General features: G+C 51.6%; 1 protein-coding gene across 1 annotated transcript; it reads left to right on the forward strand.

The window, feature by feature from the left end:
* Nucleotides 1-10,278: 10,278 nt before the first annotated feature.
* Nucleotides 10,279-15,332, forward strand: ANKRD33 (ankyrin repeat domain 33; the record flags this gene model as incomplete). The annotated part of the gene is given in 11 exon segments (XM_084256130.1): nt 10,279-10,336; nt 10,339-10,421; nt 10,616-10,727; nt 10,876-10,929; nt 10,932-11,112; nt 11,622-11,681; nt 11,683-11,710; nt 11,714-11,763; nt 11,765-12,018; nt 12,198-12,349; nt 15,219-15,332. Coding segments are annotated over 11 exon segments (1,146 nt in total).
* Between the last annotated feature and the right edge of the window lie 5,969 nt (nt 15,333-21,301).

A 21,301-nucleotide genomic window follows, 5' to 3' on the forward strand; every position in this document is an offset into this window, starting at 1 on the left:
CTTCATAGTGTGGTGCTTAACCTCTTGTGCCACCAGGGAGGCCCTATGCCCATATTCTTGGTCCCCACTGTGTTAGGGGCACAGAAAGGGCCTGGTTCCTGGGCAACCTCTTCCTCTCTCTGGGCTTCATTAGCAGAGTGCTAGAGAAGGCTCACACTAACTCCCAAAGCCATGGGCGGATTAAATTTAAACATGCTCCTGAGAGCTGAAGGGGTTTCCCCATGACAGGGACCAGGGGAAGGATACAGGTTGTGAGCCTGAAAAGCTGGGTCCCTCTTGAGTCATAGCCCACAGTTGGGTGCCCCTCCTTATTGGGTCAAGGTCTCTTCTGTCTTTGGTCTGACACAGAGTTAGTACTCAGTTGGTGTTTGTTGAATGAATACATGTGTTTGCTGAGTGAATGCCAAGTAAGGGGATGCCCAAGGGGTAAGTAACGGTATTTTCAGGCCTGAAAATAGAGCGACTAAAACAGGGACTAGAGACAACCTTGGCATCTGTGCCTCAGTGCCTCAGTTTCTTCATCTATAAATGACAGTGGTGAGGCTTGATCCACCTTTCTCTCTGGGTTCCAGTGAGGGTCAGATGAGATCGGGCAGGTCCGTGAAGGCCACCCCTTCTATGTACGCAAGACTGAAGTGACTGGTGCACCCTCCCCCACATCCCTGTCCCCCGGAATTTATAGATTTCTCATTGTCCTGCACAAAGGCCTTCTCAAGGAGGAGGCGGAGAGGGTGAGGAGACTGGGGAATTAAAAAGTCAGAGGCTGAGTAACAGCCCGCCACACCCCAGGCGCCATAAATCTGCTCAGGGCTCTGCGTAGGATGGGGGACTTTGCCCTCTTAGCCAGCGGCTTGCGGGGCTCTTGCTGCTGGGATCTGCTCATCTTCCTGATGGCTCTGGAGCCTCACCAAGGTGGAGATGTGGGGGGCATGAAGACAAGGCCCTGCATGTGGGGGAGGGGCGGCTCCTATTGTTTTACCCCTGTGCCCTCAGAAAGTCCTTCCGCCCTCTTTCTCCACTCCCTGGCCAATGGGCCTGCCATGCAGCCTGATGCTGGGGGTTTCAGCTGGAGAATGAGCCTCCGTGGGTATTCTGAGTCCTTAGGTGTGGGGGGGGTCTGGAGGTCCAAACTCCAGGAAAACAGCCTCCTCCCCCACTCTGGCCTCTCTAGGGGAGAGGGTGGGGGCCAGGAATAGATAGGCAGATGGCGCGGTGTTAACAGATGACAAGGAAGCAGAATTACTCAGCTGCTCTGTCCTCCCCCCAACTTCCCCAGGAGAGGGGGTGGCCTTCAAACTGGAAAGAGACAATGATATCAATCGGGAGGGTTGGGAGGAGAGACAGAAAGACTACAGAGCGCAGGGACCGGACCGCAGGCCTGCACAAAAGACCTGGCTTGGAATATGCCTCTGCCCCTCTCCAGCTGGGACACCTCCAAAGGACGGGCCTCTCAGAGCCTCTGCCTCCTCATCTACGAAATGGGCCGATGAAAACTCTGCCTGAACCTTTTCGCTGTGATTTGTTTATGAAGATGGTGGATTTTTGTGTTTGCTAATAGACCTTACAACTTGTGAAGGTACAAAATGTAAGAGGTCACTTAGGAGCTGGAAGCATTCGCTGTTGGTAAAATCATTTAAAAACTTTTTTTTTTCTGGGCCTCCCCGGTGGCGCAGCGGTTGAGCGCTGGGTTGCGAAGCTGCCCGCAGCCTCTGCAGCACTGGTTCAATCCCCGGCTGCTGGCGAGGGTCCCACATGGCGTGCAGACCTCTCCTGCCACCCGCTGCTCCCCTCAGCAGTGTATTTCGTCAGTCTGCCTGTTCTGTTCCCCGCTCTGGCTCTGGTGAATTCTCTCACCCTCCCGCGCTTCTGACTGTACCCAGTGCTTGTGTAAATAAATAAATAAATCTTTAAAAAAAAAAAAACAAAAAAACCCTTTTTTTTTCTTCCAACAAAATAGAATAGAGCAGAAAACATCGAAGCACATCACCCTTTTCTGTAAACCTTTGCTTTTAGCTCCATGTGTGTAAATGTTCATTCGCATTCAGTGTCCTGGGGCTGGAGGCGGATGTATTTACTGGGTGTGTTTAAAACAGTCCAAGTGGAGAAAATTCTTTAGTGATCTCTGCAGAGGGGAGCAGCGGATGGATGGAAACGAATGTGAAATGCATCAGATGAAATTGATATAAGGGAGGGGGGCAGAGCCCAGAGCAGCTCCTGGCTCCTGGGGTGGGTGGCAGCAGGGACATCATGAGAGGAGACCCTCGCGGTGGGTGACACGCCTCTCTGTTTTGCATGATGTCGGGGCCTGGATCCTGAGGACACTGTCCCCGAGTGCCTGCCGGGCCCTGGACTCTGCCCCCTCAGCGGGCCCTGTGCTGACTCAGAGAGAACGGGCTGGCCAGCGAGAACCTTGACCTCCTGTGCCTGGCCCCTTCCCCCACAAATCCACGCAGAGCGCAGAAGGCTCGGCAACAGGTATGATGTAGTGGTGGTCAGGACCCCCTGCCTGAACTTCACCCATGACCCCCATCCCCGCCCCCACCCCAGGGGTCACAGTCCAGGGAGAGTGAGCTGGTCAGAGGGAGCCCTAAATCAATCCCAGACTTCCTGGCTGGCAGTGAGTTATGAGCCGTGGGTTTTGTGATGTAGATCACGCTTGGGGAGGCGGGGGCATGACCTATGGCAGGTCACGCGGGACCCCCAGAAGGGGCCAGGGCTGAGGTCAGAGGCCACCTCCTCTGTTCGCTGCCCGAGCCCACTGGGTTCTGTCCATGGCTTGTCCTTAAATCCCCACTGACTCCTGGTCCCGGCTGTACCTGCCACCTGGCCTGTGAAGTGAGGAGGGGGACAGGGCTGTGCTCGGGGTCTGTGGTCCAAGCCAGACTCCAGAGTTTGCTGAGTCCTCTCCGGCGATGGCCTGTGCTCTCCTCGAAACCTCCCCATTGCCTTCTGATTGAGTCCCACAAGTCGAGACTCCTGGAAAAACCCCCGCCCGAAGGATCAGGTGGCTGCAATGTGGCAGGATAGTCTGAGAGCAAGAGAGAGTGAGAGAATCACGCCAGTGCTGCAGACAGTTTGGGTTGCCAGTGCTTCAGAGAGAAAGAGGAAAGATGGAAAACGCTAGCCAGTGAGAGCAGAAGGATCCAAAGTTGAGAAGGGGAACGCAGTGAAGAGAGCAAGGTTGGAAGGGCAAGAAAGTCATGCCCTGGAGGCCCCAGCAGCTGTGAGGGCAAAGGCAGGGGAACCTGTTCAATTATTTCCTTTAACCCTGAAAGTCGCCACGTGGGACGGCAGAGGCTCTGACGGAAAAGTGCCTGTGTCCCCAGGACGCCTCTGTTCCTTTACACATTGATCAGTAACCTCCACTCCCTTGCTGCCAGTTGTATGCATGTATGTATGTATGTATGTGTGCGTGCCTATGTGCATGTACGACTGTCTACAAGGGAGGGTCAAGACCCAGCCCAGGGCCTCCCTGGTGGCGCAAGGACTTAAGCCCCACACTATGAAGCAATCCACAGCCTCTGCAGCACGAGTTCAATCCCTGGCTGGCCAGGGAGCTACCCACATGGCGCAGCAGACCTGTCCTGACTCACCCACTGCTCCCCTCAGCAGTGTAATTCGTCAGTTTGCCTGTTCTGCTCCCCACTCTGTCTCCGGTGAATCCTCTTACCCCTCGCCCCCCACCTCTGGCCTGTACCCCAGCTCCTGTATGCATAAATAAATAAATCTTAAAAAAAAAAAAAGACCCAGCCCAAGCACCTGGGGGAGGGGGAGCGTGGAGGGACCAGTGTGGAGAGCTGCTGCGGATGAAGAAAGGTCACTGCTGAGGCAGAAGGTTAAAAACCTCATGAGCCTCTGGTTAACCAGCCAGCTTGGCTAGAGCTGAGCGACAAAAAGCACTTCCCTGTCCTTTGTGCTTTGGGTCAGAAGCGAGACCCCACACCCTCCCAGCACCTGCCCTGCCCAAGCTGCGCCGCCTCCGCTCAGGGTGGGGATCGGGTCTCGATTCCTGCCCGGGGCTGCCACCTGCTGGCCGCGGCTGGCACTGCAGAAACAGGGCGCTGGTGGGGCTGGGGCGGCTCCAGGTTTGGGGGCCCAGAACTTGAAGATGACCGTGTGAAACCCCTCTCTCAGCACAGGTTAAAGTCTTCCGTCCTGCAGTCATCCTGGAAGGATGCTGGGGGCTTCTCCAGCCAGAGGAGATTGTCAGGGAATTCGCATTTACTGAGCGAGCTAGAGATGACCTAGCTGAGCGGAAAGGCCAAGAATGAGATTAATAACTCGTGTGAGATTAATAACTAGTGTGAAGAGCACAAAAACCAAAATATGTGCCCGACACAAAGTAGGTTTCAATTAATTAAGTTATAGCATGAAAGAATGAAGTGCAGAGAGCACCCACAAGGGAAAAAATCTTCAAAATCTTTCTGATTCTTTTCTTTTTTCCTTCTGTTACCAAGTAGTAATTCGTTTAGTAGAAAATTCAAACATGACACAAGTTAAAAAAGTAAACTATGAAGGGCCCCTTCACCTCCCTCCTATTCTCCTTAAAAAAAATTATTTATTTATTTTTTTCAAAGAAGAACTGGGGTGTAGGCCAGAGGTGTCTGGGGTAGGGGTGGGGGTGGGGGTGAGAGGATTCACCAGAGACAGAGCGGGGAACAGAACAGGCAGATTGACTGAAATACACTGCTGAGGGGAGCAGTGGGCGAGGCAGGAGAGGTCTGCTGCGCTATGTGGGTTGTTCCCTGGCAGGGCGGGGATCGAACTCGTGCTGCAGAAGCTGCGGCATAGTGCTTCATAGTGCGGTGCTTAACCATAGTGCTTAACTGTGCCACCGTGGAGGCCCAGTAATCACTACTTTTTAAAAGTCCCTGAGAGATACACTGTGCAGCCAATGTCGAGAACTACTGATAAAAAAAAAAAAATTGACTCCCCCTCCCTCAATGAACATGACTAATTTTCTGAGCAATTCATATAGATCTATTTTACTATTTTTAGCAAAGGCATACACTGCATGTGCATGCTTTTCCAACTCTTTCCTTACTGATGAACATTAAGTTGTTACTATTTTTTTTCCTATTGCCAATAATGCTGCAAAGGATGTACAGTATATCTTTGTTCACGTAAGCAAGTACTGTTTTGGGAAAGCCTTCTAAAGGCAGAATTTCTGGGTTAATGTGTATGTACATTTGTTATTTTGATAGATACTGTCAAATTTCTTTCCAAAAATACTTCCCTGATTTACATTCCCCCAACACAGTCAGCACTTAATATTATTAATGTTTCATTTTTGCTAAGCTGATGGGCCAAAAGTAATATTTCATTGTTTTAATTAGCCTTTTCCTGCTCACTTGTGAGATGAAGAATCTTTTCATGTATTTATTGGCCATTTGTATTTCTTCTCTGAATTAATTTCCATGTCTTTTGCCCATTTTCCTATTTGGTTGTTTTTTAATTAATTTGGATTACAGGAAATTCTATTTCTAATAATATGACTGGCTGGTTTCTGGACTGATCCTTCTCGATAAACATGCTAGCTGACATTGCAAATACAAATGCAACTTATTTTAAAAGCAAGGAAGAGTTGGATAGATAGTGAGAATTAATGAAGTTAAATCTAAGAGAAGCGAGTGTCTCTCTCAGAGGGGCTAGCCAGCATAATCCTGCATGCCTTGTAATTGGGCCTCGAAAAATTGAGGAAACCAAGGATTTTCTGCTTACAGCCAGGGGAAAGGATGTCACATCCATAGAGGTCAAGAAAAACAAGGATAATGTGAAGTTTAAAGTTGGAAGCAACAGATACCTTTATACCTTGATCATCACTCAGACATAGAGAAGGCAGAGAAACTGCAGTAGTCCCTGCTTCCACGTTTGCCAGTAAAGGAGCTGAAATGATCTAGGCATGCTGACTTGAAGAGTATTTTTTTTTCAATTTTAAAGACTTTTATTTATTTATGCATACAAGAGCTGGGTACAGGCCAGAGGTGTAGGGGGTGAGAGGATTCACCAGAGACAGAGTGGGGAGCAGAACAGGTAGGCAGACTGAAATACACTGCTGAGGGGAGCAGCGGGTGAGACAGGAGAGGTCTGCTTTGCCATGTGGGTTGCTCCCTGGCCGGCCAGGGATCGAACTTGTGCTCCAGTGGCTGCGGACTGCTTCATAGTGCAGTGCTTAACCCCTTGCACCACCAGGGAGGCCCTGACTTGAACAGTTTTAAAAATTATTTTTTAAAAATAAAAGGGAAACAGAACTAGGAATATGCTTTAGTATGAGGATATGTGTTGAACTAGGCGAACTTGAGCTTCAATTTCCACATCGTTTATTTTTGACCTACCCAAAGTGAGGAATTTCACAGGAAACTAGGACTCCAAAGGGTACACCCTTTTTTTTTTTTTTTTAAATAGAGGCATGTTTTATTTATTTATTTGTTTGTTTGTTTTTTGTTTATACATGCACTGGGTACAGTCAGAAACGCGGGAGGGTGAGAGAATTCACCAGAGCCAGAGCGGGGAGCAGAGCAGGCAGAAGGACCGAAGTACGCTGCTGAGGGGAGCAGCGGGTGGCAGGAGAGGTCTGCGCGCCATGTGGGACCCTCCTCTGGTGGCCGGGGAGCAGCCGGGGATCGAACTGGTGCGGCAGAGGCCGCGGGCAGCTTCGCAACCCAGCGCTCTACCGCTGCGCCACCAGGGAGGCCCCAAAGGGTACACCCTTAATGTAAGATTGATTCTGAAATAAACCCACTTACTGTCACCGCCAGGAGTCTTTACAGACGGCTGTCTCAGTGCTAAACTGCTGGAAAGGCTCTATCCCTGAGCTGGACCACTAGCTGGTCCTTGAGCTGATCTGCACTGCAAGATTACAGTATCTTGAGGGATCCAAAATGCTCTAGGTCAGGAATTTGGACTAAAAGTCTCAAGACTGGGAGTACTCTGGGCCCAGCTAAAGCAAACTCACATTCTCTGAAAGAAGACACCTTCATCCTCAGTTTCAAGGCATTTCCAAAACACTTTTCTAGAGAAAATAAATAGTTCACAGATAAAAAACAAAAGAAAACAAAATACTACATGCAAAAGGAAAAAAAAAATCACAGTAAGATCCAGGCCACTGAGATAATCTACAATAATCTCTAATCTACAAATCCTTAACCTTATCTGTAAAGTTCCTTACGCTGTGCAGAGTACAGTATTCATATTAGGTTCTGGGGATTAAGATGTGGACATCCTTGTGGGGGACAAAGAAGTGCAAAAAAATTCTTTAGCCTACCACAACAATGTCAGTTCATTTCACAACGTTTGAATCACAGAACTTTAAAATAATTATGTGGACAGATTAGCAACAGATTAGACAGAATTAGCAAGAGAGAATTACCAAACTGAATTTGATTCAGTTATTTTTGAATAAATTATCCAAAATGCCCTGCAGAGAGAAATAAGAGATGAAAAGTTTAAGGATATACTAAAAGACATCCTTTATTTATTTATTTTTCTGTAGAAGAACTGGGGTGTATGACAGAGGAGTTGGGGGGAGTGAGAGGATTCACCAGAGACTGTGGAGAGCAGAACCAGGTGGATTGACTGAAATACACTGCTGAGGGGAGCAGCGGGCGAGACAGGAAAGGTCTGCTGCACCATGTGGGTAGCTCCCTGGCTGGGATCAAACTCGTGCTGCAGTGGCTGCTGATATCTTCATAGTGCTGAGACTTAGCCCCTTGCGCCACCAGGGAGGCCTCTATTTTTCATCTTATTTATTTATTTTTGGAGACACTTCTATGCCCGACCAGTACACAGCAAAACAGAGAGTAACCTGACAGCACCTGGTCACTTCTAGCGCACGTGTCTATGATTGTGCCATCAGAGACCTCTCTAGAAGGGCCACATCAGGACAGGTACAGGATTGTCCTGTAGCCTTGCCCGTAGTGATTGGAAGTTGTTGGCACCCTAGTTGTCCATTACCGCAAGAGGAGATGAGGAATTTTATGTAGCAGGAAAAAGGGGAAAGAAAAAGGCAAGAAGATGCTCCTCACAGCTTATCAGAGCAAAGACTTTCCCAGGAGCCACCCCCATCAGCTGCTTGCATTTCGCTGTGTCACACGGTTACCTCTGATGTGAAGAGGACGAGAACCGGCTATGAATAAGGACTGTGTCCTCTACAGTGATGTCTGACAAGGAATCGAGTAGATTTCTTCTCACTGCTGCGCTTAAGTCCATGTTCACCGTGAGGCCTGGACAACTTGTGACCATGCAGAAAAGTCATGACTCACAGAGAAGATCCTGACACCATCAAGTTGCTAAATCAACCCCAACTGCTTTCTATCCCTGCACTTTTTATCTTTCTTGAAGAATAAACCTCTCTTTGTTTAAGCCATGTGGGTCAGTTAGGGTGTAATTGCAGACAACAGAAACAAATCTGGCTAGTTTAAGCGAAAGGGATGGAGAAGCAGGCTGGAGATCCAGGAACGACTCCCAGCTTGGGGAGGCACATGACTTCTGCCTGTGACCGCGAAAACAAGAGTCACTACTCCAGGAAGCTGATGAATCAGGAAGCTGCTCGACAGAGCCCCACGGCATCTGTCACGATCTGACAGCAAAGCGGATGTCCCGTCCTGCTTAGCTCTGTTCTACGTGTGTGTGCAGAAGAGCAGATCCTAAATTATAGATTCCCAGCTCACGTGAATCTGGAGGAGTGTGGTTCTAGTTTTCCAGCTTCTGCAGTCCATGAGAAACACTAAAAGGAGCGTTAGACTAATGCTGAGCAGCCAGCCTGTGGTATCCACCTGATCACCAGCGTCAGCTTTTGGTTTCTTACAAAGACGCTCCTAACTGGTGCATTGCACAGGAAGCCACAAGGATGGGTCTTCAAACATAAGATTGAGTGAAAAATACAAGTAGCACAACTCATAAGGTGTTAGTCAAAACACATAAATCAACACTACTGTTTTCTTTTTTTAGATTATTTAGATTTTTCTTTTATTTATTTATGCAAACAAGAACTGGGGTACAGGCCAGAGTTGCGGGGGCTGAGAGGATTCACCAGAGACAGAGTGGGGAGCAAAACAGGTGTATCTACTAAAATACACTGCTGAAGGGAGCAGCAGGGAGACAGGAGAGGTCTGCTGCGCCATGTGGGTAGCTCCCTGGCAGGGGCTGGAACTTGTGCTGCGGTGGCTGCGGAGAGCTTCATAGTGCTGAAACTTAGACCCCTTGAGCCACCAGGGAGGCCCAACACTACCTTTTTCAATGACATGCACACTTTCAATTACATTTCAGTGCCGATTGGTAAAGGAAAGCAGGAGAATGGACTGTGGGGATCAGGGATGAAAGAGATAAACCAAATAAAGTAATATAAAACAAGAGCAAGATCTTATACAGGCAGGTGGTGGGAGCAATAAAAACAGGAACACGGCTGGTTCATTTTGTGATATCTGAGGTCCAAACCAACCCATTAATTAAATAATATTAACTTATTTTACAGAATAATTGAATGAACATCTAGTTGATTTTATATTATTTATAACATTATTTTTATGACATATATTTTTATATTACTAATTTATAATAAATCAGAGACTAATTTAATTTACCGTGAAATTAAATACATAGAAATAATTTGACTTTAAATGTGCAATTTAAATATGTCATAGTTAATTCACCACACCAAAACTAATCCATTAAACTTAATGTCTTGTACTTTCTGTACTTCTAGTGAGGCAAGTCTCACAGCGGTTCTTGAGAAAGGAGAGCTCAGCCCCTCCCAGCCCCCCATCCCTCACTAACCCCACTGGGCTGTTTGCAGCCGCCCTTTCCTTAAGTCTGGCATTTGTTACTTGCTTTGCTTCTGGGGAGACAGCGTTTTCCCTCAGGCCTCCAAGACCTGCTGCTGGTGCTCGCAGGAGTCTGAGGATGCTGTGGGGTCGCACAAAGACTGCTTCTGAGGGGGCCTCCAACCCCCAGGTAAGGTTCCCTGGGAAAGAAAAAAAATGGCCCCTTTCCTTGACTCACTGACATCTTCACCTGCAGTGAACCACTTTTGCCAGTTAGGGCTCTGCCCCAGCCCGGGGCCTGTTCTACAGGTGGATGGAGAGGGACCCCCACGTCAGGAGCGGGGTTGGACAGGGTCAAGGGCTGGTGACTGGCAGCTGGGACCCTCCCCTGGGATCCAGAGAGACACTGCTCTCCCTCATTCCCTGTTACAGATGCCAAGTGCCTGAGGAGGGGCTGCTCCTCTCCCCACCCAGGCGGACAAGGAAGAGGCGCTGCCTTTGCAGAGGGAGGGTGGACATGTCTGAGACATTGCCCTGTCTGGGGGGTGAGACCCCTGCCCCAGGCTGCAGGCTGGGGGCAATGATGCTGCCCAGCCCCAAGTGCTGCTGGATGGTGGGGTCTCCCCAACAGAGGCCACCCAGGTGGATGGCAATGGGAGGGTGAGCTACGCCTCTACTTCCCAAAGCAGCTGAGAGTTTCAGGGTCAATACCCACGGCCGGGGTCCTCAGGAGGAAGGGAGACGGTGAGAGTGGGTCTTTACAGAACCCGGGACATCTCTGGGGCAGCTGAGACTGTAGAAACTGGGAGGAGATTCCTAGAGAAAGCACAGGGGTTGAGCTGCCTCTCCCCCAGACAGGCCTCAGGGTCGCCGGCTATCTGGGCTTCGGGAGCATCTTAACCCTGCTCAGCCACTGCCAGCAGGACGAAGAAGGGCACACAGCTCTCCTGCTGGCTGCCCAAGCAGGTGCGAGGCAGCACCTGATCCCACCCTCCACCAGTGCCCCCAGCCCCACTGAAGGCCATCCCAGAGGCTCCAAGTTTGGTGGACGTAGGTTTGGGGCTGCATCACTCCCTTCCCTGGGGATCCAAGCTTTGTCTGGGTCCCCCTGCAGGCCACGCACCTCTGGTGAGTCTCCTGCTCAACTGCTACCTGGGCCTGGACCTGGAGACCGGGACCAGAGGGGGCTCACAGCGCTGAGGAGGCCTGCCCTGCGCAACCGCTCAGACTCCGTGCCTGCGCTGCTCATGGCAGGTGAATGGGCCAGAAGCCTGGGCCAGCTGCGTGGCCTCAGTCCTTCCCGCAAACCTCCCACCAGGCCTGTCCGCTTCATAGCTGCAGAGACGCAGTGGTGAGGCAGGGGCTGGCCAGGCCGCTCATGATGGTCACATCACCCCATCAGATCACAGCAAGAAGGAAGGGAGCGTGTCCGTTGAGCGGCTGCTGCCTCCCCACCCCAGGGTTAGAGGGGGTGTGATGATGAAGAGCAGGATCCGGAGAGGGAGCCAGCAGGACTCCAGTCATGCCTGCCCCAAAGGGGCTGTTTCTGAGCCCCACACCCCCCAGAGCCATCTACACCAGTTCTGTGCTCCCGTCTCGGAGAGCATCCGGGTCTCCCTGCACTTTCCCCCTCTGTGACCTCAGTTTCTTGTCTCTTAAGCAGGAGGCTGGGATCTGCCTGGGAGGTGCCTGAGCTATAGCCACTGAGGGCTGCCAGGGTCTGGCCGACACAGGATGGGACTTTGGTTTTGAATTAAACCTAAATCATTCCTGCTGCTACAGAATCGGCTCTTTCGAAAATCATCCATCTGTATCCTGCCCGGCACCACTCCGCTGCCTCCCCCGGTGCCGACCTGACAGCTGTGGGTTCTGTTCGTGCGAGACGGCCCCGGGTTGGGCAGCACTGACCAACAGCTTTGATGCGGATCCAGCAGTTGCTGCGGCGCCCGTAGAAAGCACTCAGCCGGCGTTACCAGCCCAACTGGCTGCCTCTGCCTGGCTCGTGGCCCTGGCCCAGGCACCCCATCTCTCTTGGAGTGTCCACTGGCCACCTTGAGGCTCTCCCTTGCCCATTCTCCTCTGGAGGGGGGTATCCTGACCCACCTTGTAGCCATCCCAACCAGCCTGGCCACTCCCTTTCTCACCACGGCCTGCCACAGCCTATGTCCTGACTGCCCGCCTGCCCTGGGCACCCGAAGCAAGTCTGTGCCAGAGCTGCTGGGCACTTCCCCACCCCCTCCCTCAGTCCCCCCAGGTAGCCCCTGGCCCCTGAATCCTTAGCCACCACCAGAGCCCTCAGGGAGCGTGGAGCAAGCACCCTCAGTGCCTGCGGCCCAGTCTATACGGCATGCTACTATTTGTCAAAATAAAATTTGTACCCCTCAGGCCCAAGCCCCCAAGATCCTCCTCTCCAGGACACCCTCATTGCCCACGCAGTGCTGGCAAGAGCCCTGGTCGACAGGGCACCGCAGACTGGCCCTTCCTGTCTGGCAGTACCAGGAGCTCAGGACAGAGAGGAGGAGGCAGGAGGAGGGGGCCTGGAAGGCACAGAACAAGGGGGCGGAGGACTAGGCCTGCACTGGGAGCAGGTTCCTTTGCCCTCCCTCCCCTCTCTCTGTCCAAGTGAATCTGCTCTCAACTGTGCGCCAGGTTGTTCACACAGCGTAGCTTGCAACAGTCAAAGAGCAGAAGAATTTAAATATTCATCACTAGGGAACTGGCTATACTGTCGATGGGTGTGATTACTATTCTCCCATACCCTGGATTCTCTAAGGTGGAAAAACAGGAGTAAAAAGGCTTTTCTTTCTGATATGAAACTATCTTCAAGACATACAAAGGGCCTCCCCGGTGGCGCAGCGGTTGAGCGCTGGGTTGCGAAGCTGCCCGCAGCCTCTGCGGCGCCGGTTCAATCCCTGGCTGCTCCCCGGCCACCGGAGGAGGGTCCCACATGGCGCGCAGACCTCTCCTGCTGCCCCCTGCTCCCCTCAGCAGTGTACTTCGGTCCTTCTGCCTGCTCTGCTCCCCGCTCTGGCTCTGGTGAATTCTCTCACCCTCCCGCACTTCTGACTGAACCCAGTGCATGTATAAATAAATAAAAATAAATCTTTAAAAAAAATTAAAAAAAAAGACATACTAAGTGAAAATAACCCTGGTAGAGCAGTATGTATGGATGCTGCTATTTATCAAAATAAAATTTGTACAAAGATAAATTTGACTAATACAGAGTAAGTATTAGCCTCATAGTAAGTGAACCAGCAGGATGGGTCAAAGAAAGAACTGGAAAATGATTGAGAGTCACTGGGGTAAATGAATGTTGGGATGAGATTGCAAAACTTCGATAGAAAAAAATGTTGATTCCTACCTGGCAATAAAAACGTAGCTTTTTGTTTTCTACCAGACAAAGATAATTTGCTATTAATTAATCTTCCAGAGGTTATCCTTTATAGATCTGGGCCTTACTCAGCAGACAGCCGTGTATCAAAGTTCCTTCTTCTCAATGACCCATAGGTGGGGTTATTAGCCAGGGATCTGGAACGGACATTAGTATTGTTTTACTTATTTACAAGTTTGGGGCAGTATTTTCTTAATACATTAGTTGTGTAAATCTATTTGCTTGTTTACTCATAATAATAAATGCAACCTCTTATAAGGCGTTTACTATATAGATTAATATTTTTAACACTCCCAACTATCCTTGAGGACACGGGACACACGGAGAAGTTAAGGAATCACTCAGGGTCACACAGTTAGAAACTGGCAGAGATCGAGATTGAGAGCCAGCCAGCCAGTTCTCATCTCTAACCCAGGCTGCGTTGCTCACTGCTCCGGGAAGAGGACGGATCAGCTGGTCAGCAGCGAAAGGGAGATTCACAGAACATCCCTTTGAATTTTTGGACTTTATTTAAAAATAAACTTTATTTTTCAGGTAGCTTAGCTGTACCAAAAGCTGTGAAGATAGTGCAGAGTTCCCATATACCCCACACCCAGTTCCTCTATTATTAACAGGAATATCATATGATGCATTTGTTACAATTGCAGAGCCAATATTAGTATGCTGTTATTAACAAAGGCCATGTTTTATTTAGAGTTTCTTCATTTTTACCCAAATTCCTTTTTCTTTCTAGAATTCCATCCAGGATACCACATTCTATTTAGTCATTATGTCTCCAGAGATTTCTTTTGGCTGTGACTGTTTCTCAGATTTTCCTTGTTTACGCTGACAGCGTCACGGAATACAGGTCACGTATTTTAGGTCCTGTTCCTCAACCGGGATCTGCTGTCTTTCTCAAGCTTGGGCTGGGGTTGTGGGTTTTCAGGAGCAAAACCATAAAGGGAAAGTGTCTTCTTTTTTATTTTTTTAAGATTTATTTATTTATGCATATAAGAACTGGGGTACAGGCCAGAGGCACGGGAGGGGAGAGGTGAGAGGATTCACCAGAGACAGAGCGGGGAGCAGAACAGGCAGACTGACTGAAATACACTGCTGAGGGGAGCAGCGTGCGAGACAGGGGAGGTCTGCTGCGCCATGTGGGTAGCTCCCTGGCTGGGGATTGAACTCATCCTGCAGTGGCTACGGATAGCTTCATAGGTTGCGTCTAACCCTTGTGCCACCAGGGAGGCCCTGGAAAGTATCTTCTTACCACATCATATCAAGGGCACATTTACGAACATGACCCATCACTCAGGATTGACCTCACCCACTGTAGGGTAGATGAAGATGCTCAGGCTTTTGCACTGTTGGCCTCTGTGGCTATCACCTGCGGCCTTGAATGCCGAGGTGCTTGGGAGTGTGGGGCCGGGACATGCGTGCCTGATAGTGGACACCTGGAGCATGGTGTGGGCGTGCATAAGTGGGCACACCTGAGCCTGGAGGCGGAGCATATGAGGGCAGCATCACAGAGGACGGTGGGTGGAGGAGAGTGGTGGAGAGATCAGGAGAGAACGTCAGAGAGAGCCCAAAGAGTAACAATTCACCGGAGGGGGGCTAGGAGGCCTCCCAGCGTCCTTGCCAATAACCCTCCAGCCCCCCTGCCTGCCCTGTGCCTGCTTGCTGTACTACACGTGGCACAGAAAGATGGTTAAAAGCCTGAAAAAGCTACTGAGGGCCCCAGAACTGTCTGCCTGGATCCATAGAGAGCCTGCCCCGGCCTTCCTGCCTCTACACTCACCTGGCGGACAGTGTTCCTCAGGCTTCTTCACAGCAAAGCTCCTCTGTTTTGCCCTCTAGGGGGCTGCTTGCTCTGGAAGGAGGCCATTGTATGAAGTCCACCCTGAAGGAGTGGGGAGTTGTACCCCATCTCCTTGGGGTATGTGCTCCACATGAATTCCTGATTTATTTGGGATTCCGCACAGAACATTTTGACTTTCACGTGATTATCAACTTTTGAAAAATTAAAAAAGAAACCTGCTCTTTGACAGGGGAAAGCTCTCTCCTCTCCTCTTCTCCCCCCACCCCAGGTCAAGATGCCGATTAGGGTGACAGAGTGTGTGGTTATTCCCAGAGAGCTCTGGAGGCAACTTCACGTGGGAATGGGTTCCTTCACCATTTTCTACCTGTGTGAGGTTGAATAAGGCAGCGACCTCCATTTTCTCATCTGTTAAATGGATGGAAACCGGCTGTTGGAAAGATCCTTGAAATCTTAGGATTTAAAAGACTAAACTACCAAGTTAAGATGCTGTGGAAAGGGGAATTGAGTTCAACTCAGCTGCTCAGGCCTCGGGAGTGGAGGTAAGTTCTTTCCTCCCTGCCCAGTGCTGCGGTCAAAGGGGCTGACACCAGCCCTGACCCCAGCCCTCGGTGGGCCCAGACAGCCCGGCATGGCGCTCTTCAGCCTGGGAGTTTGCTTGGAACCTGGGACACGTTCCTTAACCTCTCTGAGCCTCAAGGCTCTCATCGTAGGATGGAGGTAACAACTACATGTTTGAGGTCGTGCTGTGAGAATTCAGTGAGACACACAGCACTTCACATTGTGCCTGGCTTGACTAGTGGCATCATTATCCGATCTAACCCTCACAGCTTTGCTGCTTTACAATCCAGAAAACAGACTACGAAGGTTCATGATTCCCCTAAGGCAGCCAGCTGCTAAGTGGCTAAGTGGTGCTGGGAGCTCAGGCCTGTGAGACTCGGAAGGCTGTGTCCCTTCTGCAGAACAAGGCCTCTCCCGCAACCCTTTTACTTCTCTGAGCCCCTCCCTTCCACTTCCAACCAGCTGGAGTTTCACAGGGTGCAGGGCAACCACAGCGTCCACAGGGCCAGAGAGCCCTTGCTTGGCGCTCTGCTTCCTGGCCAGGGTGTGGTGGATCTGGGCCGGGTGGCCAAATGGACTGCATGGCCTGGGCCCCCGGGTTGGACAACATTTTCCAGCAGAGGGAGCCTCTCCACCTCGGAGAAGAACCACCCCTCCAGCACTGGCCATCCCGGGGGCAGCTAGAGCCCCGAGCCTTCAGTCCAGCAATTTCTCCTCCAGGGCCAAGCCAGTTCTCCCTAATCCTCGCATGAATAGTTCCTGACAGCTTCAGGCTACCACAGGGAGAGAAGGCTACTCAGTTTCTCAGCCCGAGCCTCCCAAAGCGGCTTCTCTCCCTTCCCCTGTCCGTCCTGCTCCTGGGTTGAGTCCTGTCGGCAGAGACGAAGAAACCCAGGACAAGGCGCCCAGCTGTGCAGAATGCAGACCCTGGTGAAGCTGCCCTGCCACGGGCCCGGCAGGCAGACCTGGATTGGAATCCTGACTCCTGCCCCTGTCACCTCTGCCACCAGGGGTGTCTCCCAGCCTTGGTCTCCTCATTTAGAACAGCAAATGGTGATAATACACAATAGCTGCGGCCAGGCTCTTGTGTGACCTTAGCAGTGAGCTGCATGTGAGGCATCGAGTCCCGCCTGGCACACGGTCAGCACCGGGTAAACAGCAGCCTTGTTATTGTGCTGAGCCGTCACGGGTGAGGAAATGGCCCAGGGGGCAGCTCCTCGGAGGAGGCCAGCGGATGTGTCCTTGGAAGCCTGTGGCCTCCCCTCTGATTCTAGGATTCTGTTCTCGTGGCCCCTGAAAAAAGAGCACGCCCTATCCCAGACAGCCTTCTCAGACCATCCTGCCCCAGCAGCAGGCACTTCCCAGCCCACTCCCTTCACACTGATGGACAGCTGCCCCCCCCGGCCCTGTGTGCCGCGTTCACCCCAGCCTGGCAGATGGAGGGCTCTTGCAGAAGGGACTGCAGAGTTGTCTGTGCTGACACACACTGGTACGTCGCGGGCTTGGGGGGACTCCTGGAGAACCCTCCCCTTACTCCTGCATAGGCATGAACTCTGCCTAGGCCCTGGCTCGGAGCCTAGCCCACACATGCGCAGTAAATGGGTGTAGAGAACGGGGCCTGGTTCCACCAAGCCCCTGGGTGCTTAGAGGGCCTTGGCCGGTTCCCTCCTCCCCTGGGCACCCTGGCTGTAGGGGTGGCTGCATCCCTGGCTCTGGTAGGGAAGGCCCCAGAACCCCCATGTTGATCAAGAGAAAGCAAGAAGCACATACATGTGGGGAGAACAGAAGGACATATGGGGACTCATTGGTTTGTGTTCCCTTTCCCTCAAACTGGGGCACTGGGCAGGATGTCCTCCTGTCCAGCAGTCACGTTTCCAAATGGTCAGAACAGCCATGCTATCACCCCAGGGGGCCAGGTATATCGTGGCCCCCAATCCAGCCCTTGCCCCGACGTCTGAAGGCCTCTCTCCAGTCAGATCTCAGCCTGCTGTGCTGAGAAATCCATCTGGCCAGGGGTCATGGGGAAGTTTAGACCTGCTGACTTCTGTCCTTTTCCTCAGAGGGACCATCGCCTTTCTTGGTTACGGAAGACACCAGATCTGAAGGGAGGGCTTGATTGGGAGGCCTGGGGTTGGGTTGATTCTGAAACTTGAATCAGCCACAAAGGCTCTGTCACATGCAGATATGCTGTTGACCAGGCTCCCAGGCCACAGAAGTGCACAGGCCATTGGCCACACACTCCTGATCACCTGCACCGAGGACACACACACAGAGAGAGAAACACGCCCCCTCACACAGGTACACAGACACAAAGACGCCGCAAAGAAACGAACGGGTCCTCCCACTCCTTGGGGTTCCCAGCCCATCCCTTCTGGCCCCCCCTGATTCCATACCTTACCTGGGTCTGTCACCATTTAGAGTGGGAACTAGGGTGTGGAGGGGCAGGCCTTGCCCTCAGGCTCCCTTGAGACTCAGACATTTGCCTTGACAGGCAGGTCACCTCCCTCTGAGGGACAGGGCAGAGGTGAGCAGGCTGAACTCAACTCCTGCTCTGTGGCTATTTACTCCCGATCAGCCGTGAATACTCCCAACTCCTGCTTCCTCATCTGTGCCAGGGACCTCTTTCGGGGGAGTGAGGGGTAGAGGTCCTAGAGACGGCTCTGCTGAGGCCCTCCGTACCAGGCCCCTGTGCTGGGGGTGGGGTGGGGGGTGCAGAACCTGGGCACGGATGCTGAAGGGGTGGGAAGGGGCAGGATTTATGGCATTTCCCCTCCAGCTGGAAACAAAGGCAGATTCCTGTGTCCAGCTCCAGCAATCCGGTCCCACCCACCCGAGTGGCTGAGCCGAAGGAAATCCCGCTGGCCTCTGGCCTCGCCCAGCCAGCCACTCGGCCCCTCTTTCAAACAACCTCACCCCTGCCAGAGCCATTCACTACCCTCAGATCCGGGGCTATCCTCCTCATCCAAATGCCAAGCCCTCGCCATTGGGATGGCTCCTTGAGCCCCAGCTGCCCTCTCCCAGGATGGGACCACCCAAGAGCCTGCAGATCCCCACCCTTCCCTGGAAATCTCAGACCCTGCTTTTCTCTAGAGTGGGAAAGGATGCTCCAGGGCCATCCAGAAGGCTCGGCAAGCCCTGAAGTCATCTCCAGCGTCCCGAGTCTCAACTGCACTTTCCCAATAGCAAGATGGCGGCCTCAGCTAGTTAACAGGGCTCCCTGTTGCAGCAAGACTAGGGCTGTAGGGAAGGGCGAGGTGCCGCTGCCCTTCGTTAGTCAGGAGGGAGTCAAGAGAGACGGCATAACCCGAACAGGCCAGGAACTAAAGGTGTTATTTAAATTTATAAAGTAACAAGATCACCACCAATTCGTTAGGAAGAAGAGAGGAGGGAGAGACTCTGACTGAAACTTTTATTTATTTTTTTAAAGATATATTTATTTACACATGCAAGAACTGGGGTAGAAGCTAGAGGTGGGGGTTGGGGTGGGGGGTGGTGAGAGGATTCACCAGAAACAGAGAGACAGAAATACACTGAAATCCACTGCTGAGGGGAGCAGCGGGCAAGACAGGAGAGGTCTGCTGCGCCATGTGGGTAGCTCCCTGGCCAGGGATCGAACTCGTGCTGCAGAGGCTGCGGCTTGCTTCATAGTGCTATGCTTATCCCTTTGCGCCACCAGGGAGGCCGCAAATTCTGAAACTTAAATAACGCCTGAAAATTTTAAGTCTAGAGATAACAAAAAGACAAAAACTGCATTGTACCGCTTACATGTGGAATCTCAAAGTCTCAACTCACAGACAATGAGAGAAGTGGTTGTTGGGGGCGGGGAAATCGGGAGAGGCTGGTAAAAAAGATTCAAACCTTCAGCTCTAGGATGGATAAGGTGTGAGCATCTAATGTGCGTCAGGGTGACCACAGCTGATGACACTGGATTACAGAATTGAATTTTGCAAAGAAAGTAGAACTTAAATGTTCTTAACAACAAAGGGCAAGCTTGCGAGGTGAGGGATGTGTTAATTAACTGGCTGGGGCGGGGGGCGGGGGGTGGGGGGGGGCCCTTTCACAATGGATGCGAACATCACATCATCGCCATGTACACTTTATATCGCTTGCAATTGAATTTGTCAATTATACTTCAATGCAACCCAAAGAAACAAAGGTGGTGAGAGCCAAGGAAGCATATTATTTAGAGTCATCAAAGTAAATTCCAGAGAAATGAATAGGGGAAGCTTCGAGAAGAGGATTGGCCCCAGCATGAGGGTCCAGAGGTGGGTACTGGTGCTTCTCATTATAAACTCTCCTACTGAGTCTTATTTATTATCTTATGTAATTACTTTACCCAGTGCTTATTGAGGATTTAATTTTTTTCACAACAGCTGCCTCTGCTTCAAAGTCCTCTGCAGTAGCTATTCATTTGTCTGTGGAACACCCCTCAGTAGCTATCAGAAGAGGCAACATTTAGTGCTCACTTTTTTTAAAGATGTATTTATTTATGCATACAAGAACTGGGGTACAGGCCAGAGATGCAGGAAGTGAGAGGATTCACCAGAGACAGAGTGGGGAGAACAGGTGGATCTACTGGAATACACTGCTGAGGGGAGCAGTGGGTGAGGCAGGAGAAGTCTGCTGCGCCATGGGGATCAGCTCCCTGGCTGGGGGACCAAACTCCTGCTGCAGTGGCTGGTGATAGCCTGATGGTGCTGAGATGTTAACCCCTGTGCCACCAGGGAGGCCCTTGGCGCTCACTTCTGAGCCACGTGAGAACATGCAGGCCCTGTCCCACAGCCCAGCCCCCAGCTTCCCAGCCCCCAGCTGCTGCTCCTTTTTCTACCTGAGGGCTCAGCCTCCCTAGGAACAAACCAGCTCTCACAGGTCTTTCTGCTGGTTGATGCATTGTTTTTACAAGAATGTGGTAGAGGAATTATCAGCCCCTTCTTATGGATGTGGTAAGTGAGACTCACGGAGGGTCTCCCACCCCAAGCTAGGGCTCTTCCCTCCAGAGCTGGGCAGTTTGCTGGAGGAGAGTTGGAGCCTCCAGGGCACGTGGGGAGGGCAGAGCGGGTGGAGGGACTGCCCACTGAGGGAGTAGAGGCCGTGGAGCAGAGGAGTCCAGACGTATGCCTTCTCCCCCCACACACCGCATGTGGCACCGGGAATCTCAGACTCGCCCTGACATGCCCTCCCTTCCTCAAGAGGCTCCATCCTGAGATGAGTCATCCTGAGGACTCTGGGCTGGGCAGGGAACGGGAACCATCTAGAGAAGTCCTGGAGAAGGTGGAGGGAACCGGGAAGGGGGCTCGGTGGCTCAGAGTCTGGTGATCTGACCTCATCTGCCAGGCTCTTCCTGAGGTGCTGTGTGGGGCTCTGCCTGCTGTAGCCCCTAAAACTTCACGGCAGCCAAATTGCCTTTTCACCTGAGTGGTGAAGACAGGGTTGGGACCGGTTAGTTCCCTGAATCTTCAGTGCCAAAGAAGATTATGGAAAGCTGGAAAGGACCTTTAGGAATACTGGCCCAAGCTTCTTGGGATCCAGGGAGAGACCCAAGGTGCAGAGCAGAGATCCAGGCCTAAGCCATGGTGCACGGTCCTCAATTTACCACTGCTTCCAGGACACCAGAGTGTCCCACCCGAAGTTGAAAGAGACCTAGGAGGTAGCCTCTCTCCCTTTTCTAGGCAAACCCCAGGCTCTCTCCAGCTCACAAAGCTGAGACTCTTCCGCATAGAATAGATGGATCAACGGAATGTGGGGGTGCCCGCCCCGCTCCTCCCCATGGTCCTCAGTTATCCTGTTGGGCTG

The sequence above is a fragment of the Talpa europaea genome (assembly GCF_964194135.1).
Source record: "Talpa europaea genome assembly, chromosome: 15".
In the NCBI taxonomy this organism is placed as follows: Eukaryota; Metazoa; Chordata; class Mammalia; order Eulipotyphla; family Talpidae; genus Talpa; species Talpa europaea.